The sequence below is a fragment of the Anopheles coluzzii genome, chromosome 3 (genome assembly GCF_943734685.1).
Source record: "Anopheles coluzzii chromosome 3, AcolN3, whole genome shotgun sequence".
NCBI lineage: Eukaryota > Metazoa > Arthropoda > Insecta > Diptera > Culicidae > Anopheles > Anopheles coluzzii.
Genome location: NC_064671.1, coordinates 47270894 through 47298698, shown reverse-complemented (window position 1 = coordinate 47298698; position 27805 = coordinate 47270894). Strand labels below are relative to the sequence as shown.

At 42.1% G+C, this 27805-nt stretch overlaps 1 protein-coding gene across 2 annotated transcripts in view; it reads left to right on the top strand.

Moving 5' to 3' along the window:
* The first annotated feature begins 510 nt into the window (after nucleotides 1–510).
* The window catches only part of LOC120955879 (serine-rich adhesin for platelets-like), a 48672-nt gene continuing 21377 nt past the window's right edge, over nucleotides 511–27805 (top strand). Inside the window, exons 1-6 of one of the 2 annotated variants that reach the window (XM_049610609.1) lie at nucleotides 511–583; nucleotides 4981–5354; nucleotides 15002–18080; nucleotides 24582–24730; nucleotides 25821–25987; nucleotides 27549–27667. In XM_049610609.1, coding sequence (XP_049466566.1) covers nucleotides 15180–18080; nucleotides 24582–24730; nucleotides 25821–25987; nucleotides 27549–27667 — 3336 coding nt within the window. In that variant the 5' untranslated portion in view covers nucleotides 511–583; nucleotides 4981–5354; nucleotides 15002–15179. Of the gene's footprint in view, nucleotides 584–676; nucleotides 990–4980; nucleotides 5355–15001; nucleotides 18081–24581; nucleotides 24731–25820; nucleotides 25988–27548; nucleotides 27668–27805 lie in introns of those variants that run through there. The other variant, XM_040377089.2, reaches the window with a different exon arrangement.

The window sequence follows — 27805 nt, the reverse complement described above, 5'->3', positions numbered from 1 at the left end:
CCACCGAAACCGGATGGAAAACTTTGTTTGCAACACATCTTGACACCGTTCCATCGCAGATACTGGCATCGCTGCTCATTTAGCAGGAAAGTTGCAAAACTTTCGTTTTACTTGCAACCCCTTGGAGACGACGGTAGTAGAGCTTTCTCGGATAATAATGTGTCAAATAACACACCCCATGCGCATGCTTTGCATTTACTCGCTAGCACTCAGAGATGACAGCTCCTCCGGTGGAGTTGAGAAGGATAATACACGGAGAGAGTGAGTGTGTGTGAGAGAGACTGAGAGAGTTGCGTGTATGCGTGAAGAGCGAGAGAATTGTAGCGAATGGAAATTGGAAATTGTGCGAATGGCGCGAGAGGGAGGATGTGTCTGGTGCGCGTGGAAAATGGGAGCGCGCTCGCGGGCAGTTTTCCATCCGAATCTGCTCAGAAGAGAGGGAGTCGCTCCCGTCCGCAGAATCTCTGGGCCGGGTAGGCGTTGAGCTGCTGAAGATACGGTCACCATAGTAGCTGCAAGGGGAGATGACATTGGCGTAGCAGCAGCAGTGGAGTTTGTTGTTTGTTTCGTCGCAAAAAATATGGTACACATTCGAAGGCCACAGCAGCGCAGCTAGCACATTCCACCACGGTTTGGCGAGCGGTTGTTTCGGGGTTTCGCTCCCGTGTTGCTCTCGTTTCTCGTACGCAGCGTCATCGCACCAGGACATGACGAGCGGCGTGCCGCGAGGGTTACAAAAAGAGACGGCATCCTGCTGCCGAGGATGTTTTTGGAGCCATCAAAGGAGACGAATGGTGCCTGCGCTCAGTTTGGTACAGCTTTTCACACCATACGGATGGTCGGAGGGAACGCTTCATCGGGAGTGCCAGAACGTTGACGTTTAGAAAGAAAGGAAGCTTACTGACAAAAAAGAAGAAGAAGAAACAGTGAATATATTTAACTTGACAACCCAACGACGACGCTACGGTGTACTCGAGAGGGCGTGTGAGGTAAAGGCCATCAAAACAGGAAGAAAGCTAGAAGAGAAGAAGATTCTGTGTGTGAGTGTGTACGGTGTGGTGAGGGGTGGTAGCTTCGCAAGGCATAACCCGCACAAACCGGGGAGCTAATCAATCATCGATGTGTGATGGTGGTACACACCGATGAGGTTGGCTATTACTGTTTTTGCTGTCCTGGTCGGTGGATCATTTGTGTTTCAGGGGAGCGCCTCGACAAAGAAATAGAGGCGAGTGCGAGTGAGTTCTGGAACCGTGCCCCGTGTGCCGTCCAGAAACATTCATTCCATCGATCCGTTTCTGCGATGGGGAGGTGTCCTTTTTTGCTTGAGTGTGTACAGCGTTCGTATTGATGCTGCTTCGATGGTGTGTCCGTGTTCAGCACGGTGGGCGCTCGTTCGAAGATGTAAATTTTCTTCACCGATGGCATAGAACCGAACAAGACATGGTCAAAAAAACATTGTTTTTCTCTCTCGTCCCCTCCCATCGTCACATGTGTTAGACAGCATTGTGGTATTAGTGGTACGCTGCCTTCATTGTGCTTGTGGTATGGTGTGTGTATGTGTGTGTGTGCGTGTTGGTTGTGTGTTAGAAGTTGTGCGTCAGCGGAGTTTTTTTTTACTGCGACGAAAGATTCCTGGACTGATACAGTTTGATCAGATAAGAAGATGTAGGCATCCAAGCATGAATCTTACGCCTAGATGTGTCTATTCAGTGAATGCGAGAGCATTAATGGGTGGTGGTATATTAATGCTGCTCGAACCGAACGCGAAACGACGGATGTTATGGGAAACCTTTCACTTCCTGCAGCACAAACGATGTATTGTATTGAATGGTTATTGTTGTTTGGATGTACCCCCGATCTGTCGATATGATTCGCCACCAGCGGAACATGAAAAACACAACACGCTTGTGGGCGCTAAAAACAGACCGAAAATCCTTTTTTTTTTGTTCACCAGTTACTGTAGTGAAGTCATAAAAAATAACGCCAAACAGTACACGCACAAAACGGTACCCAAGCATGCGAAGCAAACAGGGGGTCCTCCTCTCTACAAACGTCACCTGCAAAAAAGCATCCCAGCAGCATCCAGCGGAAACGAAACCTTTCTCAAAAATGGCACAAAAGGATGGGCTTTGAATTGGGAGGGATGTGTAGGATATAGTGGCACCGCTGCTGCGACTCCCAAGCGGTACTGTCGGAGTCAAAGAATCCCGAAGATATTTTCCGCACCCTGCGTGAGCGGTGGCTGAGATTTTACCTTTTTGTGAAGCTTTTTCTGGTGGTCGTTCTACGCTGCTGCCTTTCAAACCGTTCAATCCCACCACCCTCGGATGGGATGGTGGGCACATTTTTGGGCAAGAATTCCAAAACTCTTTTTGCAAAAGGCGCGCTCATTTGGCTAAAGCCTGGCGGCGACACACGGCCCAGGTACCAAGCAGCGGGCCATGAGCTGGAATCGTAGGAGAAGGGAAGGGAACGGAGGGGTGAGGTTAGAAGGGGGGTGGTTTTGTACGAGATTTTTCCGGTAATTTCGGCGCCACGAGGCGAGATGCGACGGAGATGGGAGAAACGTCGATCTCGCTAAGGTGGCTGCAAAGACAAAGTTTTTCTTACCAACATTTCACAACATGATGCTGTGCCACACCTGACTGCCGATGGAGCCGATGGGTTGGAATACATTATACACCAGCTGGGCAAACCGTTGGCTTGCAGAGGAGTTTATATTCGGCGGCATAAGGCCTTGCTTGAAACTAATCAGCAAAATGCAAGCGAAAAAGTTGTACGAACAAAGAAAGTCTATTGCGGGGAGTTTGTTTTTGTTAAAAAAAAAACAATACAAAATTTAGCTGTCGGTTGTATTGGAAATGCATATTGAAATAAACAAACATAGGAAATATTAATCAAAAGCTCTTACACATACCAGTTTGCTGTTTAAATAATACATAGTTTTAGGTAGCTTTAGAATAAATATACGAGTTAAGGCAACCATTTTACAACCATTTCAGCCGGAAGCAGTAATGATAATTAGATGGATTGTTAAACCGTAATGGCAACCGAGATTGACTTATCGATTATGGTTGAGGGGTATTTATTGATGGCATTAAATATTGTTCGATGGTTATCCATCGCCATGTTTTATTAGCCGAACGCCACTGCTTAATGGGTTGCGGTTTCCGATTTGGCATTGATTTGTTGTTGTTCCTTCCCATTTGCGGTAGTTAATTTGAAGCAAATAGATCCATGCTCTCCTACCGCGTAACGTGACGGACTGCTATCGATATTGTGATATTGTAGTGCCCAGAAAGGATTGCTCAATAGGTACATCGAATGGGAGAAATCGGATGATTTTGGAAGCCTCGAAGGATGGGGACTTTGGAAAGGGTTTTTTATTTGCAAAGTTTTCTTTATTTTTTGGGAACCACTGAAGAAATTGAGAATCACTGTAATAAAGCGTGCATTTTATTGACGGTGGCAAATGGTCCATTGCGACAGAATTTAGCATAAAGTTAAAGGGCAGTAAATTCTGCTGAGAAGCGTTCTAAGGCAAATGAGGTTTTTGGAAACGATGGTTTGGTGTGAAATGGAAGAAAAAAAATACACACACAGCAATCGTGATACGTTGAAACGTCGGCTCTAATTTAATTCAAATGTTTTATTTAAATGAGCTGAGCGTATCTTGATCTGAAGCTGTTATCGTAAAAGCGCTTCACCCCAAGCCTTGCAGCCATTAGTTGCGGAGCATCATTATGACAAGCTTACCAAAAACAGTTTGAAGATACCGCTTTCTATCGCTCCTTGTCGCTATAGTAATTAAAACACGGCTACGCAGGTAGGGGGCAGGACCTTAATAGGATCGAATTTTCTCTTCGTGCTCGTTTTCAAGTCGTACATAATTGGCGAAACAGTTGGCCGCCGCCGCCGCCGCCGCCGCAATAGACACGCAACCGTAACGGATGCAAAACAAGCTGCCACCCCGAACGGTGGTGGGCGCAAGATAAATCCTAAATTATACCCATCATCGCCTTTCGGCATGACACGCATTTGAAAGCGCGCTGATATCACTTAGCGCAGCAATAAAGCTAGACGCCGGAAGTGCGTCAGGTTGGTGGAAGCTGGAACCGGGTGGGGACCACTGCCTCCGGTTCGGTGCTGCACACGTTCAGAGGGTTGCCAGAACGTCACCTTCACCTTGGACCAACGTGTAGAATGTGTATTTGTATGTGTGTATGTGGGAGTATGTGCGTGTATGTGTGCGTTTTGTGTAACAATTTATGGCTATCGTTTTCTGCGGCTCCTGGGTTTTTATTGCCGTTGGCCATTTTATTATTATTGTTATCATTTGCATGTTGTGCCGCCGCTCGTATGGTGGCGTTTCTTTTGGCAGCAGCAGTAAGCGAGGTTGATAGATGGAGCGTACGGAGGTCGAAGGTGAAAGCTTTTCGTTCGTCGGCTCGGCTCGGTCGTGGTTGAAGCGAAGCGGAGCACAGTTTCTTGATGCCAATTTATGCTTACAACGACATTGCAGCAGGGAGCAAAAACACACGGGAAGACGGGAAAAATATTACATCACGTGCATTAGTTGGGGAGGAAATCTTGAACGGGTTCGGTGCGCTGCTGTTCGCCATCCGAGGCCCGCTGGGTAGAGGTCATAAAAATCTGTGCCGGAAAACAATTGAACGTCCTGGGATTGAGACGCCACAGCCGACCGGGGGACATGCTTTTGCTTGATTTATATTGCATTATTCGAAGGGAAATGCCGTTGCGTGCCGTTGGCCGTGTACGGTGGAGCGTTCTTTACGATGTGTTTGTAGGTGGTCGGTACTTACGGATAATACTAAATAGGTAGCAGATATGTGCGGGTAAAAAGCGGTAAAAATAAAAGTGTCGTATAAAGGTGGAAGGAAAAATTATCACGCACAGGCTAACAGAGGTTACGACGGTGCCTTTGGTGGCAAATAATAAAGAGTTATATTTTCATTTCAGTGCTTGTGTGCATCGGCACATCACCGCGTGTGAGTGGGTGATCGTGTTTGTTTACCGTACAGTGTGTGTGTGCGTGCGGGTAGGGGAAAAGGCTATACAATTGTTGTGGAAAAGGAATAACGCTTGCTCAAAACAGTGGAAGTGCATAACGGAAACTCAATTCCTGCCGGTGCGGAATAATAGATGGAGAAACATTGATAATTGCTGTAATTTATAGCTGTTCAAACATTGACCATACACAACGCGTCTGGGAGCTCCGGTGCGCGCAACCTTGCTCCATTGGTTGTGGAGCAGTAAACAACAACTGTACCTAATAAAACAGCGGAATTGGACGGTTTTCCTTTGTGCAGAGGAAGCAGTTTTGTTCATCGTAGGTAGGTGTACATTTTTATTTTCCCATTTGTAGCTTGTTTGTTTCTCGTGTGCTTTCACAAAAGCTTAATTAAATTTCGTACAGCATTCAGCAAAAAAGGCTCCGACCACCCCACGAGCGAATTCAGATGCAGAAAAGGAACAAATTTCAACAACAATCATTAGATTGAGATCTAAATTTTGTAGCCACTACGACTGCGAACGGAGGGGAAGAGTATGAGCCACTAGTTGACGTTGTCGCCAGGATTGTGACGCTGGTCGTGCAAATCTCTCGATGCTGATCTCGCACTGCTCAGTTGTTGGAAAAGCTGCTGAGGGTCGTGTATTTTCAGATTGGGGATGTTTTCTTTGCACTCTCTAGATAAAAAAAAACTGGCTAAAAATAAACATTCATAAACATGCCCCAAAGAAAGAGGACGCCTAGCTGGGGAGTAGCGAGAGGAAAGAATGGTGTTTTATGTCGATCCGTTTTCCACTGCTTCGTCCAAAGGGAATAAACATCCTGTGAAGGTAACCACACAACACGAAGTAAGTTCATTGTTCGCTGGGGAAAACGTGTTTACTGGAACCTGGAAATGAGATCGAAATTAAAATGGTATTAGTTTTCTGTTATTTAGATGCTGTGGGTAATATGCTTAGATAGCGCAGCAATAACTCTAATTTTTACCAGGAATGACAGGTTTTATCTAGGGGGTATTTTTATTTAGCTGGATTCATTTAGGCACATTAGTGCTAGGGTTTTTTTTTATAAAAGCTCCCCATAGTACATACCATAAAATCGTTCTAAAATTTTCACTGTATTACGTCGTTCTATGAGGTATCTTTGAATCCACTGAACTGTTTGATATTAGTATGTGAACAGTTTTTCTAATGTTAATTAGTATGTTCTAATGTATTAGTATTAGAAGGATGTGGTTTATGGTGTTCAAATGCAGCATGACAATCGATGTAAATACAATGTAATTTACCAAAAAAAAAAAATCAAGGTCATAAAAAGCTAGAAAGTTTGATTACTATCGTGCAATTGTGTGTAAAACGGTGCTGGTTTGAAGATATAACTAAAAAACATACAGCACTTAACGAGATGTAATGAACAAAGAAACTTTACTGGCCGCATATAAACATCAATAGTAGGACCTATGGGCGCATGACAGCGTTAGTCCAAACGCTGTGTGTGAATGTGCTACCGAAAGAAGAAACTAAATATAAAAATATTTCTAGGCAAAAGGGCAATAACGTCTATGGTCGGTGCAAGGTTGAGTTAACTGTGCCAATCTTTTTCTATGAAATCAACTTATACATAAAAACCCTTAATTTTCAATAGTTTAAAACACTTAAAATCTCCTTCTATTTTGCATAATGACCTATGCGGTCATACCGGCCTATAATACAAGCTTTCGTGACTTATTCAGTACTATCCAGCCGGATAGTCAGTCGTTATCACGGGGAAACGGTGCAAATGAGGATTGAGATGAGATCCATGAGATCCATGACGGGCATGTCATTAAGTCATACCAGTTGACGACTGCCCTACGGAGACCGCCCCTTCAAATATAGCAATTTTGTATATTTAATTAACTTTTTATTTTTCGAATGTTGTATTATTTTACTATGGACATTCTCGTGAGTGAAAAAAAACAGGTTTTTATAACCCAACATGGGACAGTTACCGCCCATTGCGAAATATCTAAATGTATGGATTTATGTTTTCAACAATGGATTTTAGATTATGTTTTATTCACGAGAAACGCTAGTGTCGTATTTTGCCTCAGTTTAATATATTTGTATACTGAATTGCTAAACTACAACTGCAATGATTTTTTTTAAACTTGATTCGGCAGCAACGAACTCTTACATGTGAGAAAATGCCAATTCAAATAAAATATATACTAATCATATCGACGTGATGATTGCTCATTACAAAATACATTTTTATGCGCTGGAAATGAATGGTTGTGTGATTTTTATGTGAATGAATCATCTAAACTGGCAATCATTTATCGAAGAATCATTATATAATTAAATGAAAATATGAATATGATTCACAAATGAGTGATTCACAAAAAAAACGAAACCATTTACAAAGGAGCACAAGAAAATAGGTACCTGATCGTGCTTATAATCGTGCCCATAATGGAAACAAATGCAGCACTTGGCAGCCCGACCTTTGTACTCGTCGGCATGAAGACAAGAGCTAAGAAAAATCTCCATTATGTGCTGCGACATGGCAGTGGGAGTAGCTCGATGGAAGCAAAAATAAACCGGCATCATTGCAAGGAAGAAAACAATGTCTGGAAAATAGCAAGAATTTCACACACCAACGACTATAAGGCGAAAGGTGAGCATAACCAAGCTCTCGCCTCCGCGACAACGAGCAACAGTGAAACGTGGCACCAGTAGCAGCAGCAGCAAGCATCCTCGTAAGAAATCCGAAACGTGTTCCATCAGACAAAGGGACGGTGTAAACAAACTCTTCATCTTCATAAAACATTCTCTCACTATGCCCCCGTGCCACCGTGGCATGCTTGTGACGCGCTTACAGATGTACGCGTCCTGCGCCTATGCCTGTGCATAAAAGGCGTCGATTTGCTGTCGCTGTCCGTGGCTGTGCTTGCCCTGGTCCATTGCGCTTTCATTTCCATTTTTCTGCTGTGTCGTACCTCACCGGGGCGCACACTTAACCCAGAGCAATCAGGCGGGGGCTGCCATTCTATCGTTGGCTGCTATAGCTGCAGAGGGCATTCTTTCTTTTCTTTCGAGATCGTCTTGAAGAAAGCGTCGCATCGACGGGCAAATGGGAAAAAAATCAGCCCATGGCAAGGCTATCGAGCCTGATGAGATCCCAGAATCGCCTTGAAATGAGGTACGGCATACGAACACAAGTAAATAACAAAAAAAAAGATATCTTTCGTCCTCTTTTTTTATCATCCATCGTCCATCGCACACTAACACACACACATATTCCTGCCAAACGGGACGGTGAAAACAGAATGATAAAAAGTAATCCAGCATCAAGCGGTGCGATCAATTAACTTCTTTTCTTCCATTTGCCCGGGCCGTGCCAAGTCACAGAGAACTTCCCAGATGGGACCGATTCCACAGTGCCGCAGGTTTGTTTTGACAGTTTGGTTCGGCACGGAAACTGCCTGGGACTGAACTGCACGTTTTATCTCGAGGGGGAAAACTGTGCTATTTTTTTTCTTCTTTTGATGGTTTGTTTTCGTTTACTGTTGGTAATTTAACATCTATTTAGTCTACGACGACGATAGGCCCTGAAGATTAGAAAGTCTATAGGATTCATCTTGTTCGATTTGATCATGTCGAAAAAGTGATTTAGTTTATAATGTACACACATTTATCCTAAATATTCTGTTGATTTTTGCTCATATTACCGTTAGGTTATTTAATAAAATTCTGTAGTCTTAAATTCTGTAAAGAGTAGGATGTCTAAATGCACATTTAAAGGCACCAAAATGATTTTTCTGATAACTTCAGTCATTGGGTTTCAGTAAAAAAAAAGAAAAAAATTTCAATGGCAATAAAAACTGATAATTTTGTATTAGTACTCTTACAGCTTAACTCAATGTTTTAGAATTTTATGCTACATAAAACTTAAACTGTAGAACATATGAGCTAGATTATATGAGTAACGCCCTTCAAATGTTATGTTAAGAGCTTGTTATGGTTGAATAAAAATTACAAAAAAGTTTATAGTATATGTGTGTTCGATTGGAATGGATACCAATATAGCAAAAATTATATAGATAATTTATTTAAATAAGGAAAAAAAATATTGAAGAGAAGAGAAGAACATAATTTGAATAATAATATTACTCTAAATATTGTAATAAATATCATTAAAGCTTTTAAAGTTGTAGATTCCTGGTAGAAAAGTGTTTACCGAACAATTACTTCATCCTGCTGTGTTCCGCGCAGCATAGGGTAAATAGTACGCAAACGGATAAGGACATCAAGAGTTTCGCAGATAGAATGCTAGAAATGTTGTGTACAGCAAACGCATCGAACGGAATTCGGGCTCGATTTTCTGCACTGTTTATTCTGCAGGATATTGTCGGGAGGTGTTCTTGTGCTGGAAAGCGCCGAGCAAAACCAGCCAGCACGAGATAGTTTCGTTCATATTTTATCAAAGTTTTTATTGTAAACTGATGTTGGTTGAAGGAAGAGAGGATGGCATAATGCTTTTAGTAGCCTTTTGCACACAGATAGGGTGGGGCAGTTTTCCAAACACCGTACGCTACGAGAAATTGTCCGAACAGAGACACCAGTATGCACGTTGTTCGCGGTACAGTTGCCGTACTGGCATTACGGGCGCAGTTGCCGTTATTTATTCGTTTTATTTTGTTAGCAGTAAATTATGTCTATCGTGTCTCAATCATGTTTATGGCAAAAAAAGGACAAGCTTAATTTAATCCCGCGCTGAGTCTTGAACGTTCGAGTCTCACGCACACGGTGCAGCTCGTAATTTGTTTCGCGGCCGTTGCGATCGTTGTATCCTTCCTCCGTCGGATCCGCTAGCTACATATAAAGCACAGCGTCCGTTGGCAGTGGTAGTAGTGCTCGCACGCGAATCGTACCACAGCATAATCGCATAATCTCATTCCTAATAACATTCGCTCTTGAACGAATCAATCTGTGGCAAACGATAGGGGCCAATAGGGCTGGCTGGAGGGGTATGGAGGCAAACTAACTTTCGTAATCGTAATTATTTCTTTGATTGTTTCTTGAGCGCTACGGCAAGCGGTTGGAGCACGGTTGCTGGTCAGCGTTTTCATGCCGACCATCGAACAAGTGAAGGAAAATGCGTAAATTATGCGACAGATTGCTTTCCGGTACGAAATGTTCTTTTCGAACGGTAAGGGAACGATGCACGCAGTCAGCGTTATAGCATGTTGGTGTACGGAAATTTTTAATTATTCTTTTGTGAGTCGTATTTTGTTGCATGTGTCGCCACATCTAAAAAGTTACGTATTACTGAATCGATGGTTCAGCTATATTTGATTAGTAGTATACGATCATCTGAACAGCTTAATATACTATAAGTAAGCTATAGTTATAGTTTATACAGCTATATAGGTACAGCTTAGTTGTTTACTAGCAATATAAAATAATTAACAGGATTAAATGATGTATTTAATTTTTAAATTTGCATATGTATATATTTTTTTGCATATTTAGTATCCTAAAATTTGTAATATTAGTCACAAGATACTTGCACATCCAGGCACCTGTTATTAAAAATGTTTTAATATCAACCTCAATCTTCTGCCAAAAATGTGTATTTCGTAATGGGGTTTCAATACTGGGTTTCATATGTTCGAAACAATTTACTTGATTTTCGTATTACAATACAAATTTAGATGTGCAAGAAATTGCTACTAATTACGATGTCCTTCTGAACCGACAGGACAACGGTCTCATTGATAACGGGGCTTGGGTGTTCTTTGTATCTTTTACTCGTAGATGAATATAATCAAAGTACTGTTGTGTGATTAGACGATTTTTCCGTATGACTATCAAGGCATTCGTCACATATATCTTTACATATCGTGGTTTATTATTATCACTAAATCTTTGTTCTTGTTACTATCACTATCATAAAACATATCGGCAAATTAGATCAGAGCACAGTTTGTTAAACACTGTTGTTTACACGTTAATAAGTACTTCTACAATGCATTTCATTGTACTTCAATGCATCTAAACCAGATTAATAGGAGTAGTTGAAGAAATTACACAGGCATCGGCTTTTAGCAAAACAGCTAAGAATGCCTCGGGTGGTAAACTGACCAACAAATAATATATATTTACCGAGACATCCAAATCTACTAGAGGTCAGACATATTTTTAATGGATGCTATTATCTCATGGTAATCATGTAAATTAAAAAAAAATCATGGCTAGGAACTGGATATGAAGAAATGCAACAAAAAACATGATCCGGAATATGAAGCTGTCCGTAATTTGAATCATAGCGGTAGATTGCTTTTGTGCAGAATTGAAAAAAAATAGCAAATGAAAAATACATTTCAATTCTGTATGTTTTGACTGAAAACCAAGAATTTCGACTAACACGGATCTTTGAGATACGTGTTCCACATTAATAATTCTTATCGAGGACAACCTGTAGTTACGCTTTGGAATGATGGTATATGGTAAACAGTTTACGTTAACCTTTTCACTCATCTATGTTTTGCTGCTGAAATGTTATCATTTTGGTACAGGTGCCTCATGAAGATAAAAGCTGCTAGATTATAATCTTCTTTTGAGCATCCATTGATTAAAGCACAACTTCCTGGAAGAGCGTCTAGCAACGGGACAGAAGGAGGCAGTGTGTAGATGACTCTGCAAGAACAGTGTGGTAAAATTGGTGGTGTGATGAATCACTTGTAAAAGTGTGGCCCCTATATAGTGTTGTTGAAGCTGCTGATGTGCGCTGCTTCACGGACTAACGGTAAACAAGGTTAAGAAAATTGATACCCAACTTCAAAGACACAACCATAGGATAACATGGGTTCAACGGTAGGATGGATTGTGGTTGCAAACGCAAACAAGATTAGTGGGCTACCTTTCTTAGGATTGGCTTTCTGGTTAATGGTTGCACAGCGCATTCATTTTAAAAGCACTGAACGTACTCTTCCACTGTACAACACCATTTGTACATGGTCTTACCTTATCGATCGATATTTGTTGATGGTAACAAATGTATGTTTTTTGCGTCTTTGGAATCTTTAGTCATGATATCGTTGTTTGTTGTTATCGATAAATTATAATTTACTACTAATCGGTGTTTGTAAGGACTCAATAAACGAGTTATATTACTGCGCTAGAATAGCAACAGTGTTGCCGATATGTAGACGATACTAAACCTTCTCGGATGAAATTGAGTACCTGGGTTATGCTTGCAGGCTGGTTTGCTGACTTCCATGCAATAGCAATACGGTGCTGGAAGCAAACATAGGTGTACTAAAAGATGTGATTATGTATGTAGACAGCACATCGTAACGAACATATCGGCCAATAGAAGCTTAAATTAATTGCGATACTATGGTCCATAAAATTGCAATAAAAACGAGAGGAAGTGGTATAAAAATATCATTCCCATTACGTTATACCCGTCACAGTCACAACACATACCAGCTTCCCAACAAATACTGATATAATTTGTGAATCATGCTTGTGGCATCCTATGCTTTGGCTCACAGTGCTCTTCCCAGTCTTCTTACACATGGTAAAAGTTATTAACATTCCGAACAGCAAAAGCCAGGTAAAGGCATCGTTGGTTTCAGCTTGTTCAGTGCGGTATGTTGTTTGCAAATCGGACAGTAAATTGGAAATGCCTAAATGCATTTTGTAATAGGATCGCATTAATCTTGATTGCTTTCAGGAAATGGGGTCATCTGCCAATGTAGAGGAATGATTTTTTTCTCAGATACAAATGTAACTGTTGCAAATCAAACAAATACTATCGTATGGATGAGTCCAATTCCATGTGAGTCCACTGGGTAAATGCTTATAACCAAAGGTCACGCGATGTAAAAATATTGCAATGAAGATTTTTTAACGTCAACGTTCTCGTTCATCTTTGAGCTTTTTTTATTGTATTTGTGATTGAGTTAATATAACCTAGTAGGGTCAGAAATAAAATGTCAGAACCGTAAGATTTTTTTCCTCAAAAAATCAATATTTATGCTGCATCCACACAAAAACCAACTTTAAAACCATCAGATGAAAGTTCTTAATATTATAGCAGTATAGCATAGATGTGTTTTTTTAACCTCACGATTTGTTAAAAAGTGGGATGTACAAAAGAAGAAAACAAACAGTAAACAGTACGGTTCACCGAAAACTATCCATTTTGCCCAAAACTGGGCGCCTTTCGTTGCTGCGAAACAATCTTTGTTGACATTGGTAGGCTCATCGCCCTTATATTCACACATGAAAGGTCACCATAGCGTGTCAAAGAGAGTATATGTTTACACTTTCAAATTTAATAAAACCTAGGCGTTACACTGGAAAAACATTTACTCCTAAAAAAGCTGCTAAAATCAATATAAGCTGCCCGGAGTTTATAACGATTGCAGGGCGCCTCCATTGTGTGTAATATAACGAAAGATGAACTGGGCGCCTCCATTGGGTAGATAAATTAGATAAATTTAAGATAAATTAGGTCCAAAACTCCTTTACAAAAGTTTATCGTTAAATTTTATTAAACAAAACTGATATCTACATACATATCATGAAAGTCAAATTTTAATTTAATGGAATAGGAAGGTAAATGTGTTTGAGGAACTATTGATTTCACAACGAATATCATAAAGAATAACATGGCGATGTTAACAGTATTCTGTAAACTTTGTTTACGAATTTATAACTTCAGTATCCCACAATAAGAAAGACCTAATAGTTAAATGTTATTTGCTCGATTACCACCTTGCGTTGCTTGCACCCTCTAATAAACAAACTTTGCGTTGGTCACTAGTATCTTTTGTTTAAACACAGAATGGGTTTGTTTGCCAGTACTTGTACAAAGATCCTTTGATGGAGATGGACATTTCCTTGGCAAATGTCACTCGTCTTGTTGCAAGTTGACCAAGATAAGCTGGGAGATGCTTGTCGGAGATTGAAAAACGAGATAAACAAATATAAATTTCTTCAATCCTACCGCAAAACACAACCAACTGGGCACAATGCTACTCATCATGTGATTTATAGTGATGATGGCTTAATGCAAAGCTTTAATGCACATAAACTGAAAAGGATTAAACGCAACACACTCCACATTTAGCTCAGGTTGCCATGTGTAGGGTACATATTAGTGTTGGGTCATACGATTCATTTCACGACCCGACCCGGAGTCGGGTGCAAGCCAGTCGGTATCGATTCCGACCCGTGGGTGCAGCGGGTGCGGTAGGTTGGAGTCGGAATCAAATCCGACCCGCGGGTGCAATGAGTTCGGGTCGACCCGAAAGATCAGTAGGTGCGAGAAAGCATAAGCGACTCCGACCCGTTGGTGCAGCGAGTTCGGGTCGGGTCGGGTCACGGTAGGTTCAGTTTGACACGAGGGTGCAGCGAGTTCGGGTCGACCCGATAGATCAGTAGGTGCGAGAAAGCATAAGCGACTCCAACCCGTTGGTGCAGCGAGTTCGGGTCGGGTCGGGTCACGGTAGGTTCAGTTTGACCCGTTGGTGCGGCGAGTTCGGGTCGGGTCGGATTGAACCTATCTTAACCCGACCCGACCCGAACTCGCTGCACCAACGGGTCGAAGTCGCTTATGCTTTCTCGCACCTACTGATCTATCGGGTCGACCCGAACTCGCTGCACCCTCGGGTCAAACTGAACCTACCGTGACCCGATCCGACCCGAACTCGTTGCACCAACGGGTCGGAGTCGCTTATGCTTTCTCGCACCTACCGGAGTCGTTGCACCCACTGAACCTACTTGTACCTTTCGGGTTGACCCGAACGACTCCGGGTCGTTTACGGATGGCTCCGACCCGATAGGCTCGGGTCGACCCGCCCATCACTAGTACATATTAAAACCCTGGCCCAGAGAATTAACAGTTAAATAGGTTTGTTGTTTTATTTCGTGGCAAGGAATTTACGAAATCTATCTTCTTCTTTCTTTCCAGTCGGCTGATTGCTAAACGAATGCACCGAAGCGAATGATCCAGTGCGCCTTGAACGATTACTCTGAAGTGTCACCTGAAGGGTAACAATCAACCCCTACAAACATTACCTGTTAGGATCATCAAACGCAAACTGGAACATAGCACATTCCAATTCACACCGGAACTGAAACCCCGCAAGATGAACCGACGGGCAACTGCTCTGTGTCTGACACTCCTGGCACTTGGCGTCACCGCGGGTCCAACCCCTGACCAGCCAGCAACAGGGAGAGATGCTGAAGTATTGTTGACTACCGCTTCTTCCGGCCTCTCTTCCGAACAGCCGACAGAACTGTCGTTAGTCGAGACAGTGTCTTCGTTCACGCAGCCTACTGCCGAAGACAGTCAAACGGAAGTGTCATCGTCATCTTCATCATCGTCAGCAACGTCACCAGACCTGCTGCTATCGTCACCGGCATCAGTAGACGTGCCTGTTGACGAAGCGTCGCAATCTATAGCATCGTCTTTGGCGCCCGCAAAGGTTGCGGCAGCATCATTTCCGTCGCCAACACCATCGGAAGCGCCACTAATGGCGTCGAGCACAATTGTCTCTAGTGGTCAAACACCCACGGGCGAGGATTCACTTTCGGTAAGCGCCGCAAGCACTATGGGGCCGGAAACAATAGCAACAACCGAAGTTCTCACGGATGCACCCAAGTCGCTGGAGAGCATCACAAGTACAGCTTCTGCTGGTACGCCGGAGAGCGATTGCGACGATAAGAAAGCATCTGACCTCGAGCCAGAGAGCGAAACTCCGGTGATTAGCTTCGGCATTCGGTTGTTCACGGTAGAGGTGGCCACCGGTACGGAACGTGCAAGTGAAGAGCAAATCGACCTGTCCAATGCAACTCAAGCGCAGGGAAATATGTCCAGCAAAAACACGGCCACGTCCAATCACGATGGTGTTGATCCGATAGACACTACTGCATCGCCGGCTGTTGTGTCTAGCACCGTGGGTTCTCCCGAAAGTTCGCCTAAATTACGCAGTCCAGAGAGCGTAGAAGGCAGCGTTACGTCAACTACAACAAACGGGCAGTCGACCGTTACGATTAATACGCAGGTGATGGCCAACGGAGCAGCTGGTGGTGCATTCGAGCTTCCCGAGGACGCACAGAACGATGCATTTTCCAATGAAATTCACGTCGAGCGAAACATGAAAAATGGGCTTTATCGCATTAAAATAGCCGAAATTACGACGGACGAGTTTGACAACGGGCTGCGCGAAAACGATAACGAAAATATGCTAATGACGGACACGATGGGTTCGCAAGGGAGCCGTCAACTACCTTTACATAAATCTGTCTACCCAAGCAAGATTAACATTGATGATTTTTATCCTTCGAAGCTGGAGGACTTCAAGCCGGATCAGGCACAGCAGCATTTGAACTCCGACGAGGAGCAACGCCTGCGGGAGAAGGACATTCTGCGTAACGAAGACGGTGAGCGACTGTTCGAGTCTACCATCATGAAACCCTCGGACATACTGCCCGTACTGACGACGACCGAGGTGGACGAAAAAGCTGAACAGTTGCAGGAGCAACTTTTGGGAGACGGCATGGAGCGTCCGTCTAACGTTGGCACGGTGACAAGCGCCAGTAGCAGTAGCAGCGTAAGTAGCAGCAGCAGCAGCAGCAGCAGTATTAGTCCTATAAACAATGCGACGGGCCAGGATAGCGGTGATATTTCTACCACGAAGATAGAGATCGAACTAATCGATGACACGTCGGAAACATCGGCCAGCGATGAGCGTAGCAGCAAACCAACCATCGACAACATCACGGAAAAGCTTGAGGAGAACGACGAGGTGATTAGTCGTATCGAAGAAAACTTTAAGGGCTTCCGGGCTTTTGAAGGAACTGCTGGGGGCGACGACGAGGAGGAGTACCGCGATGCCGTGGAAGGTCGGAAGGATGATGAAGTAATCACGATTGCCATCTCCTCGGTTACATTTTCGTCATCGCAGCAGGATTCTACCCAAACCGCACCACCCCCGTCGGCATCCGTGTCGACAGTGGCCGCCGCGGAGCAGCAGCCTATAGATGAGGAAGATGGTGTACCAGTTAGTGGCAGTGATATCGTGAAGAATAGCTATGGCAACCTGTTCATACCACGACGTGTCAAAAAGAACGACCCTTCGACAGCTACCAAGCTCGCCCAGTTAGGCAAAACTGCTCCGCTGAAAAAGATTGACTTTGCCGCCACCAAATTCAACACCGACAACAATGCACCGGTCGGGCTGTCCGATTCTGCTGATGGAAGCAAAAAGGATAAGCCCGAGTTCTCTACAACAAAGTTCTACAACAGCAAGGAGCTATACAGTGAGCTGCATCATCAGGCACTGGTCCCCAATCGTACGCAGACAGTAGCAAAGTCCAAAGCTACCGCCGCCATCCTATCGGAAAAGGATATTATTACTGCGAAAACAATGTCCAAACCAGCGCAGGCCATTTTGGCCGCTTCTTCCAGGAAGTCGTCCAGAGCGCAAGCAACTTCATCTACTGGAGCAGATAATGCGGGAGCTAAAGCTGATCTCAAGCAGCACACCTTAAAGACAAACTTCGTGCTTAATGAGCCAACAGTCCCAGTTGGTACAAAGTCGACCAAACCAGGCAGTGCGAGTGCGTCTGAGGACTTGCAACAGAGAAAAATTAAGTCGCTCGGTTCAGCTGCTTCGGCGATCATTGCGGCCACGGCAAAACTGGCCAAACCAAGTCGCCCTTCTTCGACAACAACTACCACGACCGCAGCAGCAGCTGCTGCTACAACGACAACCTTTAACTCGATGACTACGACGGTTGCATCGTCTGCAGTGTTCCCATCGCAACCCGGCAGCAATGATTCTAACCGGCTCGGTGTCACGACTGTTGGATCCAGCAGAATCGATGAAACTGTGCAATCGATCGGCGTAGCATCAAAGCCATCGGTACCGTTGTCCCGTTTGCACGAGAAAATTAATACGCTCGATTGTGAAATTCAAAGCATTGCTCCTGATTCGAGCGTTTGGCGGGGCAACGAAACGCACGAGCTGCAGCTACCGGCCATGGTGAGTAGCTTATGGATAATTAAAGTTAGTTGATGCTTTTAATCACTGCTGAAAAGTTTTGTCTCTAGTCTGAGTGGAGCTAATTCACTTAACTAATGTTTGCTTAAAAGCATGTTTAGATGAAAAGCATGCTTTTTAGATAATTAGGATTATGATTATTTTGAAAAAAGGACTACATCCTTTAAAGAATAGATTGAAATTAACATAATGCTTTTCATGTAGGCGTAGATAATTAGGATTATAATTATTTTGAAAAAGGGCTACATCCTTTGAAATTGAAATTATGGTAATTGAAATTGAAATTATTGAAATGGATTGAAATTAACATAATGCTTTTCACGTAGGCGCATTTAGTTGCAGAAGTGCAATTAAATAACACGCCCTAAACAATCTAACGATAATGCAAATAAATCGTAACATTCATAGAAGCTTTTCAAATCTATGCGCGCGACTGGAAACATAAGCTCAATGAACAAGATGGTGGCACTGGAAGCCAATAAGAGCAAACTTATCCGTTTGTTTAGTAGAGTAGTTGCTGTGCTTTGGTATGGGCTCTGTCCCAAGCACCGTCCACCGTTCTGGCTGATGCTTCAGAAGTCTGAAACATTGTATCCACCCAACAAGCTAACCGGAATCCACTGTAGTCTGATAAAAAGCACGCCCTTTCACGAGCTGTACATAGCCACGGTGCAGGGAAAAAGGGGAAAACTAATTCAATTAATTTTGCTATCGCTTGCTGTATGGAGTCGTATTTTTTTATTTGTTGATTTAGCTTTGTTCTGGTTGAATTCATTAGCTATATCTTCAAAATGCAGTTTTATGCGAGCAACGGTATGAGAGGTATCTTTTTCATGGGTGTGTATTGGGCGAACGGGGTGCTCTGTGGGTGTTGGTTGGAAAAGAAATGTGTCGCAAGGCAGGTTGTGGATATTAATTTAACGAGTATTTGGCAAAGTTCAAGATAAGACTTAATACAAAAAGAAATAAAACAAATATGTTCAAGAAGAAAAACATTATCCTCTCTTCTTCTTCTTTTTGGAGTAACGTCCCACGTGGTCATATCCACGGCTATACAGGCTTTCGAGACTTAATTACTACTATGGAAACTGGATGGCCGATCCATAGGAGACTTGACGCTGTTTCTTTATTAATTAGAGAATTGATGTTTATACATTCTGAGATAAGTCCGAAAATGAAGTCCTGATTGTGTTCCCCGCACACATTTGGAAAACAGGTTCATACGACACTGTTTAATCTCACTATTTAGGATAATTTGTTTTTCGCGAAAACTTTTTTCAACCCTTTAATATTTACCAGCAGTCGTTGGTTGTGTAGCAAAGTTGGAAAACAAATTTATTTGCGACATTCACATTATATTCACATTATATAACTTTTTTCAACCCTTTAATATTTACCAGCAGTCGTTGGTTGTGTAGCAAAGTTGGAAAACAAATTTATTTGCGACATTCACATTATATTTAAAGTTTCCCCATCGAGCCGAACGCTTGAACCTTAACGAAGATATTTTGTGTTTCGTTAAGAACGGTAAAACATGACAGGGCTGTGCATTTCGATAAGTACGGTACCTTCGACTTGTACCGTGGTTTTTTACTCTAGATAAGCTCGACAGCATAAAATCTGACATGTTGAATCAGAAAACAATGCACACAAGTGATATGAGGCAACTGTCGAGAACTGCCGATGGAACGAACTGAACAGAAAAAATAATAAAAACAACAGAACAATCTTATCCTACCGCATTACAGTGCCAGGATGATAAAACGCACCGTACACCGCTTGCTTTATCTTCCGTTCACTTGTCAACAACAGCCGGAATACACCGTTTTGAATGCGCCATTTACGATGTGTCTTTTCATGCCATCACCAGTGCCTACGACATGTTCCGGCCGCACTATGGGGTCTTAAGGTAACAACAATCTTTATCGTGCAACCGGCTTTAAAGCCTTCTCAGTGAACAATTATTCGCTTTCGTGGGCATTCCAACGTAGTGTAGGTAGTATCAAAATTGTAAATTTTTCATGTTCATTTAAAAGATGACATAAGTTGTAATATTTTAGTAAATCTATATGAAGTGCTTATTTTTTAAGCAATCTCTTTTTGGAAGCCTTGCGAAAGTTTATACTTTAAATATGGACAGTAAAGTACCTTGTTATAACGCTTGTCCTATTCTAAAAGCAAAGGAACAAGTGGGTACTGTTTCCCTATCATGCTTAAGCCTACTGGCCCGTCATTAACGCCATAGTGCTGCCTTTCTGTTGTTGTTAACTCAACCGATACGAAATAACTGTTTTCCTCCTGATTCTGAGTCAGGGAGAAGAAAAGATGGCATGCAAATTGCTCCCGGAAAGGGATGAAAAATGGAAGCCAATGTCAAAAAGGGTTTACCTCGTTTATATGCGTTCCCCCACGGCCAGGTGTTACAAGGTGATACGGAATGCGGAACGGCACCAGTCTTCGTTGTGCATTCTTTTGCCGGAGTAATGTTTCGTAATTACCACTGTTGCCTTACTGCAATCATGCAGTTAATCTCGGTTCATGGGATGTGCCCGTGCAGGGCCGTTGCGGTTAGCAAAACGTGTACTCAAAAAATGATGTTTCATCTGCGGCACTCGTATGGAATGAGCTTGTGAAATATTAAACCAACAACCAAAACAAGATAAATTACAGTTTTGAATATTATGCGGATGCTACGAGGCTTACAAAATGTTTATTTTTCATACTGTTAGCTGTATATGTATATAACATATATATATACATATATATGTATATATATATATATATATATATATATATATATATATATATATATATATATATATATATATATATATATATATATATATATATATATATATATATATATATATATATAAAGTTCTGGCTCGGATTTGAACATGAATTATAGGAACTGTATTCTAAAGAATGTTGTTTTTTAAATTAATTTGCATTTTTTGAACATCATATAGATATTTTAAATGATAATATGTTTATATACCCATTGGATTTAGATCTTTATTAAATAAAATAGATTTTGATGTATTTAATTTATACACATTTACTCTAAACATGAAAGGCAAGACGTATAACTTCTGCACGGGAATTCCAACGAACTTCATACACACTGCCTACGAAACCATGACATTACAGTAATGGTAAATTCACAACTTTGAAAAAAAACTACCCCATCATTGCTTTTAATGCAAGATGCCCCGAAGCAAAAGAAGCTGAATACCAAAGATGAATTGAAATTATTCGAGAGTTTCAACCAAATGTGTGGTTTCATGCACACTCAATCTTTTGTGGTATTGAAAAGAATTGAATGATATGGTTCACTTACTACCATAGTACAATCTTAACTTATTCGTCATATTTAAAAATGAGCATATATTGCTGTTGTTTGATGTCGATCATTATTCTGAAGCAATTTTGAGCTGTGCACAAAACCAAGCTTATCATGTTAGGAATGATGGGGTTGGCATAAAAGTGTTTACAAACTATAGTTTAATTAACGCGCACAGGAAGAAACCACGGCAGGGACCACTGCAATGAGTGAGGCCTTTTTTCGCGTCCCTTTTTTCCTGCAACGGGGGCTCATGGCGCAAAATATAGGAACCGTCAAAATTTCCACCTAATAAATTAATTAATACGAGAGTACCCATCGGTCGGAAAGTTGGTGTTTATGTTGCCACAGTTTTTCCATTGTGTGTGCTAACCCGTTTTATTACTACACCACACTGTGTGGGCTGACTGGGATGACTTTATCCATATTTCATTACAAAAATGACCGAGCAATATCTGCGCCGCTCGAATGGATTCTGTAACGATAAATTATGCTTGTTTTGTATTTTGTAGGAATATTGGATCCCAAGCTTTACGAAAAACACATAAATTCTACTCATGAATTATTGGAAGCTTTTCTGTAAAGCAATAATAAAATTTAATTCTTTATTTATTATTTTACATATTTTCAACGTATTAATATAGCACATTCACCGAAACAGTTTGGTTGTTTATTATGATAAAGCAATTGTTAATACACGGAATACCCATAAGTCGGATGGTTTGTTTCTGGTAAACGAGTCATACATACTTTTCCATTCATTATGCTGCAAGTATTAAGTTTAACATTTTTGAAATACTTCAAACAGTTATAATATTAGTTAAAACATACCAGACCAATGAATGTAGATTCATATCATTGATTTTTGTAGAGAACCTTCAAATAATTCTTTTGAATATTTCGTACACTCTAGAAAAGATATTTGTTTGTAATTCTTAAGCCATCCACCATTTTATGTAGCAGCTGAATGCGAGTAAACTCGAAAGTAGAAAGGATTTTTTTATGTTTCAACCTTTTCAAGTCCCAGTATCTGTTATGCTGCCATTGCTGCGCATGCATTCAAAGTTTTTCAATTCTGTTTTCTGATAGCTAGTTTGCTACGGTTGGAATAAATTAAAGTGATAAAAGTTTTTTCTCTTTTTGTTTCTTATTGCTTCCATTTTCCTAGTTTTTCACGCTTGTTGACCGGTTTATTCATTCAAGTTCATTCAGGGTTTTTTTTCCTTCCGTCGTTGAATATACTTTTGTGCTAAATGTTTGCCCAAACAACGTTTGATCTTGTGAAGAAGAACTTGCAGCGGAATATCAGTGAAAAAGAAAAAAATAAACAGAAATGGAAAAGATAGTTTGGAGCATCGTTTCCATGCACTATTCGCTTTTCGGTAGATGGAATCGATAAATGTAAACTTGAGGTCGTTTCGTGTGTTTGAAAGAATGTGCTTGATGATGGTAATTAGTGCTTCTATTTGTAGTGATTGCCATTCCCCAAGCAAATGACTTTGATTGGCATTTCTGACAGATTTTAGAACGTCTGCCGCTGTATCCCATAGCCTTACCGGTACATGAGTCTTTCATGTACAGCGGATCATTGCACTACTAGTATGGGCGATATTAAATGGTAGTCCATTCATCATCATTGACTTAATGACAGCCGTCGATGTTCCGAAGGCTACGAATTTATGGTCGGTTGCACGACGCATCTTCACCCTTGCTTCCGTCTAGGAAAACATGTGCGAGGTTCGCCGTATGGCTCGTTTCAAGGAGCAGAATAATGAAAATCACCGTCACCATCAGCCGAACCCTTATCATGACGCTTCCACTGCCGCCTTCACGCGAATCCGATTATCGCCGTGAATGTAGCAAGATATGGTCCGCTGAGTTTGCTACCATTGCCGCACGGTCAACCCCCGGTACGGTATTTGGTGCGAGTGATAATATTTCAATTTGTATGCAAATCTGCGCTGTTAATTTATCGCTTCCAAATCCCACAATTCATCCACCCATATTGCTGAGCAAATGTGTCCTGCTCGCGGAAGAATTACGACCAGCGACCACCAATCGACACCGTTTTAATGATATGGCATATGCATGAGCTTCGCGTCGGGTGCCGTCCCTGATGCGAGCCTGTGTACAATCGGTATTTATCATACATGTCATACATGATACGCTAATAAGTACGATTAAAGCTCTACCCTCGGTTAAGTTACACACCTCGGAGGAATGACCCGTCTACCGGTTGACTACCAGGCTTTGCTTCATTTTTGAATGCACGGGCTGGCCATTCTCGGGATGAAAAACAAAACCATTCAAGCCGCACGTGTAGTCCTTGGGGCTTTGTATTTTTCATACAGCTTGACCTCCATCGTTCGCTACATCCCACAACTGGCTGAGATATCCATTAAGCTGTCAGTAAGTTGATGGATATTGTAAGGTCCACCCGTATGTAATGCGTACGTGACAGCAATGTTTTTGACGTTTACAAAGCTTATGATACGGCAGGCTATATCAGTTTTGGCACGCGCACTGGCAAACTTTATCCGATCGTCCAGGACGGGGTGAATGTCCAGCATATTCACTCAACCCCGCTGGATGATGGCTTAATAGCTTGAAATACGGCCTAATTCTTGGAAATAAATCCAACCCATCATCATTTGTGAACTGCCGTTCTACGATGAACAATTGATAAGTACAGAGGGTGTTTGGAGGGGATGGGGGGAGTGTGGGATAGAAAGGCATGAAAGCTGAGCCATATCTGCATGAGCCAAAAATCCTTTGATACTGCTCCATCGAACAAATCCGTCAACATTCTTCTGTAACATTCCATCCAACCGGGATATCTTACCAAACTTTGGGCGCGCCCTTAGGCAAGAGTAGAACAAACGAAGGAATGTTGACTATTTCGCCCAGATAGAATGGTCTCAGATATCTTAGAATCGGCCACCAAAACTTCGGCAGCAACGTATCTTTGCGTGCAAGGATATTTTGTCTTTGAAGACGAAACATATTATAAAAAAAAGATTATATTCTTGTTTACTACTTATCGGATGTCTTGTTTGCTGGTGTTACTCATTTTACGTTGTTCGTTCCAAAATGCAAATAGTTTTAATAATTCAATCACTCTTTTATTTTTATTCTCGCAGACACCGGAAGACTGTTCGGCCGGTTCTAGCTGCACACCTACCACCATCTCCTGGGAAGGAACAGCGGACATTCAGTCTGGCGATGTGCTCATTGTTGAAATTGACGATCATCATCTAATTCCATCAAACTACAACAAATCCTCCGAAGGGTATGTAACGTACATGCTTCTTAATTTGTTCTAGCCAAGATATTTATTGCTATTTGTTGTGAGCTTAATATTAAATACTCAGAAAAGTGTTTGCTAAAATACCGCCACAGGCGACATTCATTTGCGCGACGGATTCGTCTAATTTGATCAAATCCTAGGGATAGGTTCAAGGCAAGTCTGGTTAAGGCAAGAAGTATCCCCGATGGCAGGCGATAACTCACCTCAAGTACGGCTTGACGGTTGACTTATTGTCTAAAATTACACTTTCGCAGAATCATCTGCATGGGAGGTACGGTCTGGTTGGCTGTTCCGTTTATCCTAGATATTAGGTTGATTACATTAATAACTCTCGCTGAGCTGAGGGCCCAACATTGTAGCTATTTATACTACGCTTCAGCAGTAGCTCTTTCCAGCGTACCACCTGCGTTGCACTATTACAGCCTCAAAGTTTAGTAGCGATCAGAGCCGTGTTTCATTACTCGGGTTAATTACCTGGAAGCGTCACAGAAACTACGCATTCGGCCAAAATAACGCCCAGCAATCGTATTTCCTCGTAAAGGCTGGCCAGTAAATCGTAGCAGCAGTAACCTTTAGGCGAATAACAAATAGAGGAGGTTACGATTCGGTAGACGGTTGGGTGCATCTCGTCGGCAGCACCAAAGCGTTCATTTTAGCCATTTTTGCTGCCCTTGATGATGAATGGTGGTCCTCGCCGCGTGCGGTACGCAACCGGTGAGAAAACTCTTATCGCAACCGTATGACGCTTTTCACCATTTTCGAGGTTTTGCTTGCACACTAGGTAATTCGATAGCCGGGTCAGTCTCTAACTGATATCAAACACCTCCCCTCCCTCGCCATCTAAGCGCCATTTATTGCAAGTGGTTACGCTCATTTTCACATCCCTCACCGGAAGCTGGTAATGTATCCGGTGGGAACGTTACGCTGCTCACAGTCGAGCATCTTACCATTTTCCAGCGCGTTGCACACGAAATAAATCATCATTTTTCTTTTCCCATTTTCCCAACGCGACCTTCTTGCTCTCTCGTGCGCCCACCGCCGTGTTGCTGTCCACCTTTTTAATTAAAATCAGCGCCCATCACACGACCACCGCCGTTTATCAAGTTACGCGGCTCGGGCACGAAAACTGCGACATTACCGAAGGCGTCCTGCTCGACATCACGCCGCTTGTGGCCGACGGCAAGAAGCTGGTCACCCTTTACGACAAGGATCTGACGGAGGGAATTAATCTACTAATTGGTAAGTAAGATCTATCTCATGTTTCTTTCGCGCCTTCCAGCAACGACCACCGATTTTGGATGTGCTGCCTTATTAGTTGGTCCCTTTGCGGGTATGGATACCGGCCCGCCCGCAACGGTTAGGAGGATTTTGATATGCTCTTTTTTACATACCGTTTACCGGCCGACTGAATCGAGCCTGATGGCGGTTTGCCTGTGCACACTGGTGCACAGGGGAGGTATAGCAGAAGGTACCCCAAAAGGTCATCGGGATCGTTTCCAGGACGAAAACTTGACGAAATACTTCATCTCTACCAGGAATTTGGAGTTGTTCCGATACAGCCAGTTTGCTTCGGAAGCTGTAAATAAGCAGTGGATCTTGGGTGTCCGGTCAGGCGAAGGACCGATTAGCCCCAAGCGTTGGTCCAGAAATGGTGTTTTTTGTTTTGTATTTTATCCATCTATTTGGTGCCTAGAAAACAGCAAAGACAATCTACGTGACACGAATGAATATCGTTAATTTGCTAATAGAATCGACATTACTTTAGGGGGTGAGGGATTAGGGTTTAGGCATATCATAACAGTTGAACTTTTCCGATTCCTGTTGATCGACATTTAGCAACCTATTTAAATGGATGATGAGATGGAAATCATAACAAAAACAAACAGTGTGTTGTGCTTTCATTGCAGCTATTATGGGATATAGTAAAGAATATGGTATCAAGTTTGCTTAATTTGTGCTTATTATGTTTATCATAAGCATTTAATAAGTAATTTATGTAGATCTGAATAGGCCCAACAAGTATTGACTTCTTCTTCTTTGGCACAACAACCGTTGTTGGTCAAGGCCTGCCTTGTACCCACTCTAGTGAAGTGAGCTTTGGCTTTCAGTGACTTATTGTTACTCAGTCAGTCCTACGTATGTCAGATAGTCCTACGCATGGGGGCACGGTCTATTCGGGGCTTGAACCCATGACGGATATGTTATTAAGTCGTACGAGTTGACGACTGAATCACCAGACCAGACCCATAGTAAAGTATTGACTAAATAAATTAAATAACAATCTGTTCAATTTGTTAAATGAGTTAAAGCTTAAAGTTTTCCTTTGTGTAAACTTCTACCAAGGATTAGATTTGATATACAACATACTAATACTTAAGTACGACGACTATTACTCATCAGGCTTTTATTTGTTCATGTTTCAAACATATAAATGTCATAATACTTTAAAAATTATTAAATATTTCCTCAATTACAACATAACCATATTACATTATTTCGTTACATTCAGGGTAAATTTAATTTAATTAATGATATATTTAATTGTTTTCGTTGATTTGTTCGTACTGATGTTGCTTGTGGTATTTAAGAAGACAAACATTTCATTTCGTGACAGTTTGAAATACAGTGCTCCTCTCCATTAAACTCAGCCAGTAGCAAAACACACCCAAATCTCAGCCGTACTCATAACCGCTGAGTTTGTGATTCGGTTTCAATGGTGTCGTTCGCTTCGGTTCAGCGCATTGCCAAAACTGCGCCATTTGGTGTCCATTACAGCTTCGCCTTTGTTCTTTCATTTCAGTGGTGTCTGAGCAGTGGGGCCAACAGTGCGTCCGTCTGAAGGTGACCGTAAAGTCAGATAATTGTGGCGAAAATGCTGACTGCTCCGGAAAGGGTGTATGCTACTCCAACAATTCCATGGTAAGTTAGCGGGCTGGTTTCGTTTCGCATTCGTAGCAGCGCAGCGTGGTCGAGCCAGCATCTCCCTTTTTTTGGGGGGTGCGCTGATTATTTCACTGAAATAAGAAGCCCAACAGAGAAATCGCTCTCCACACACAC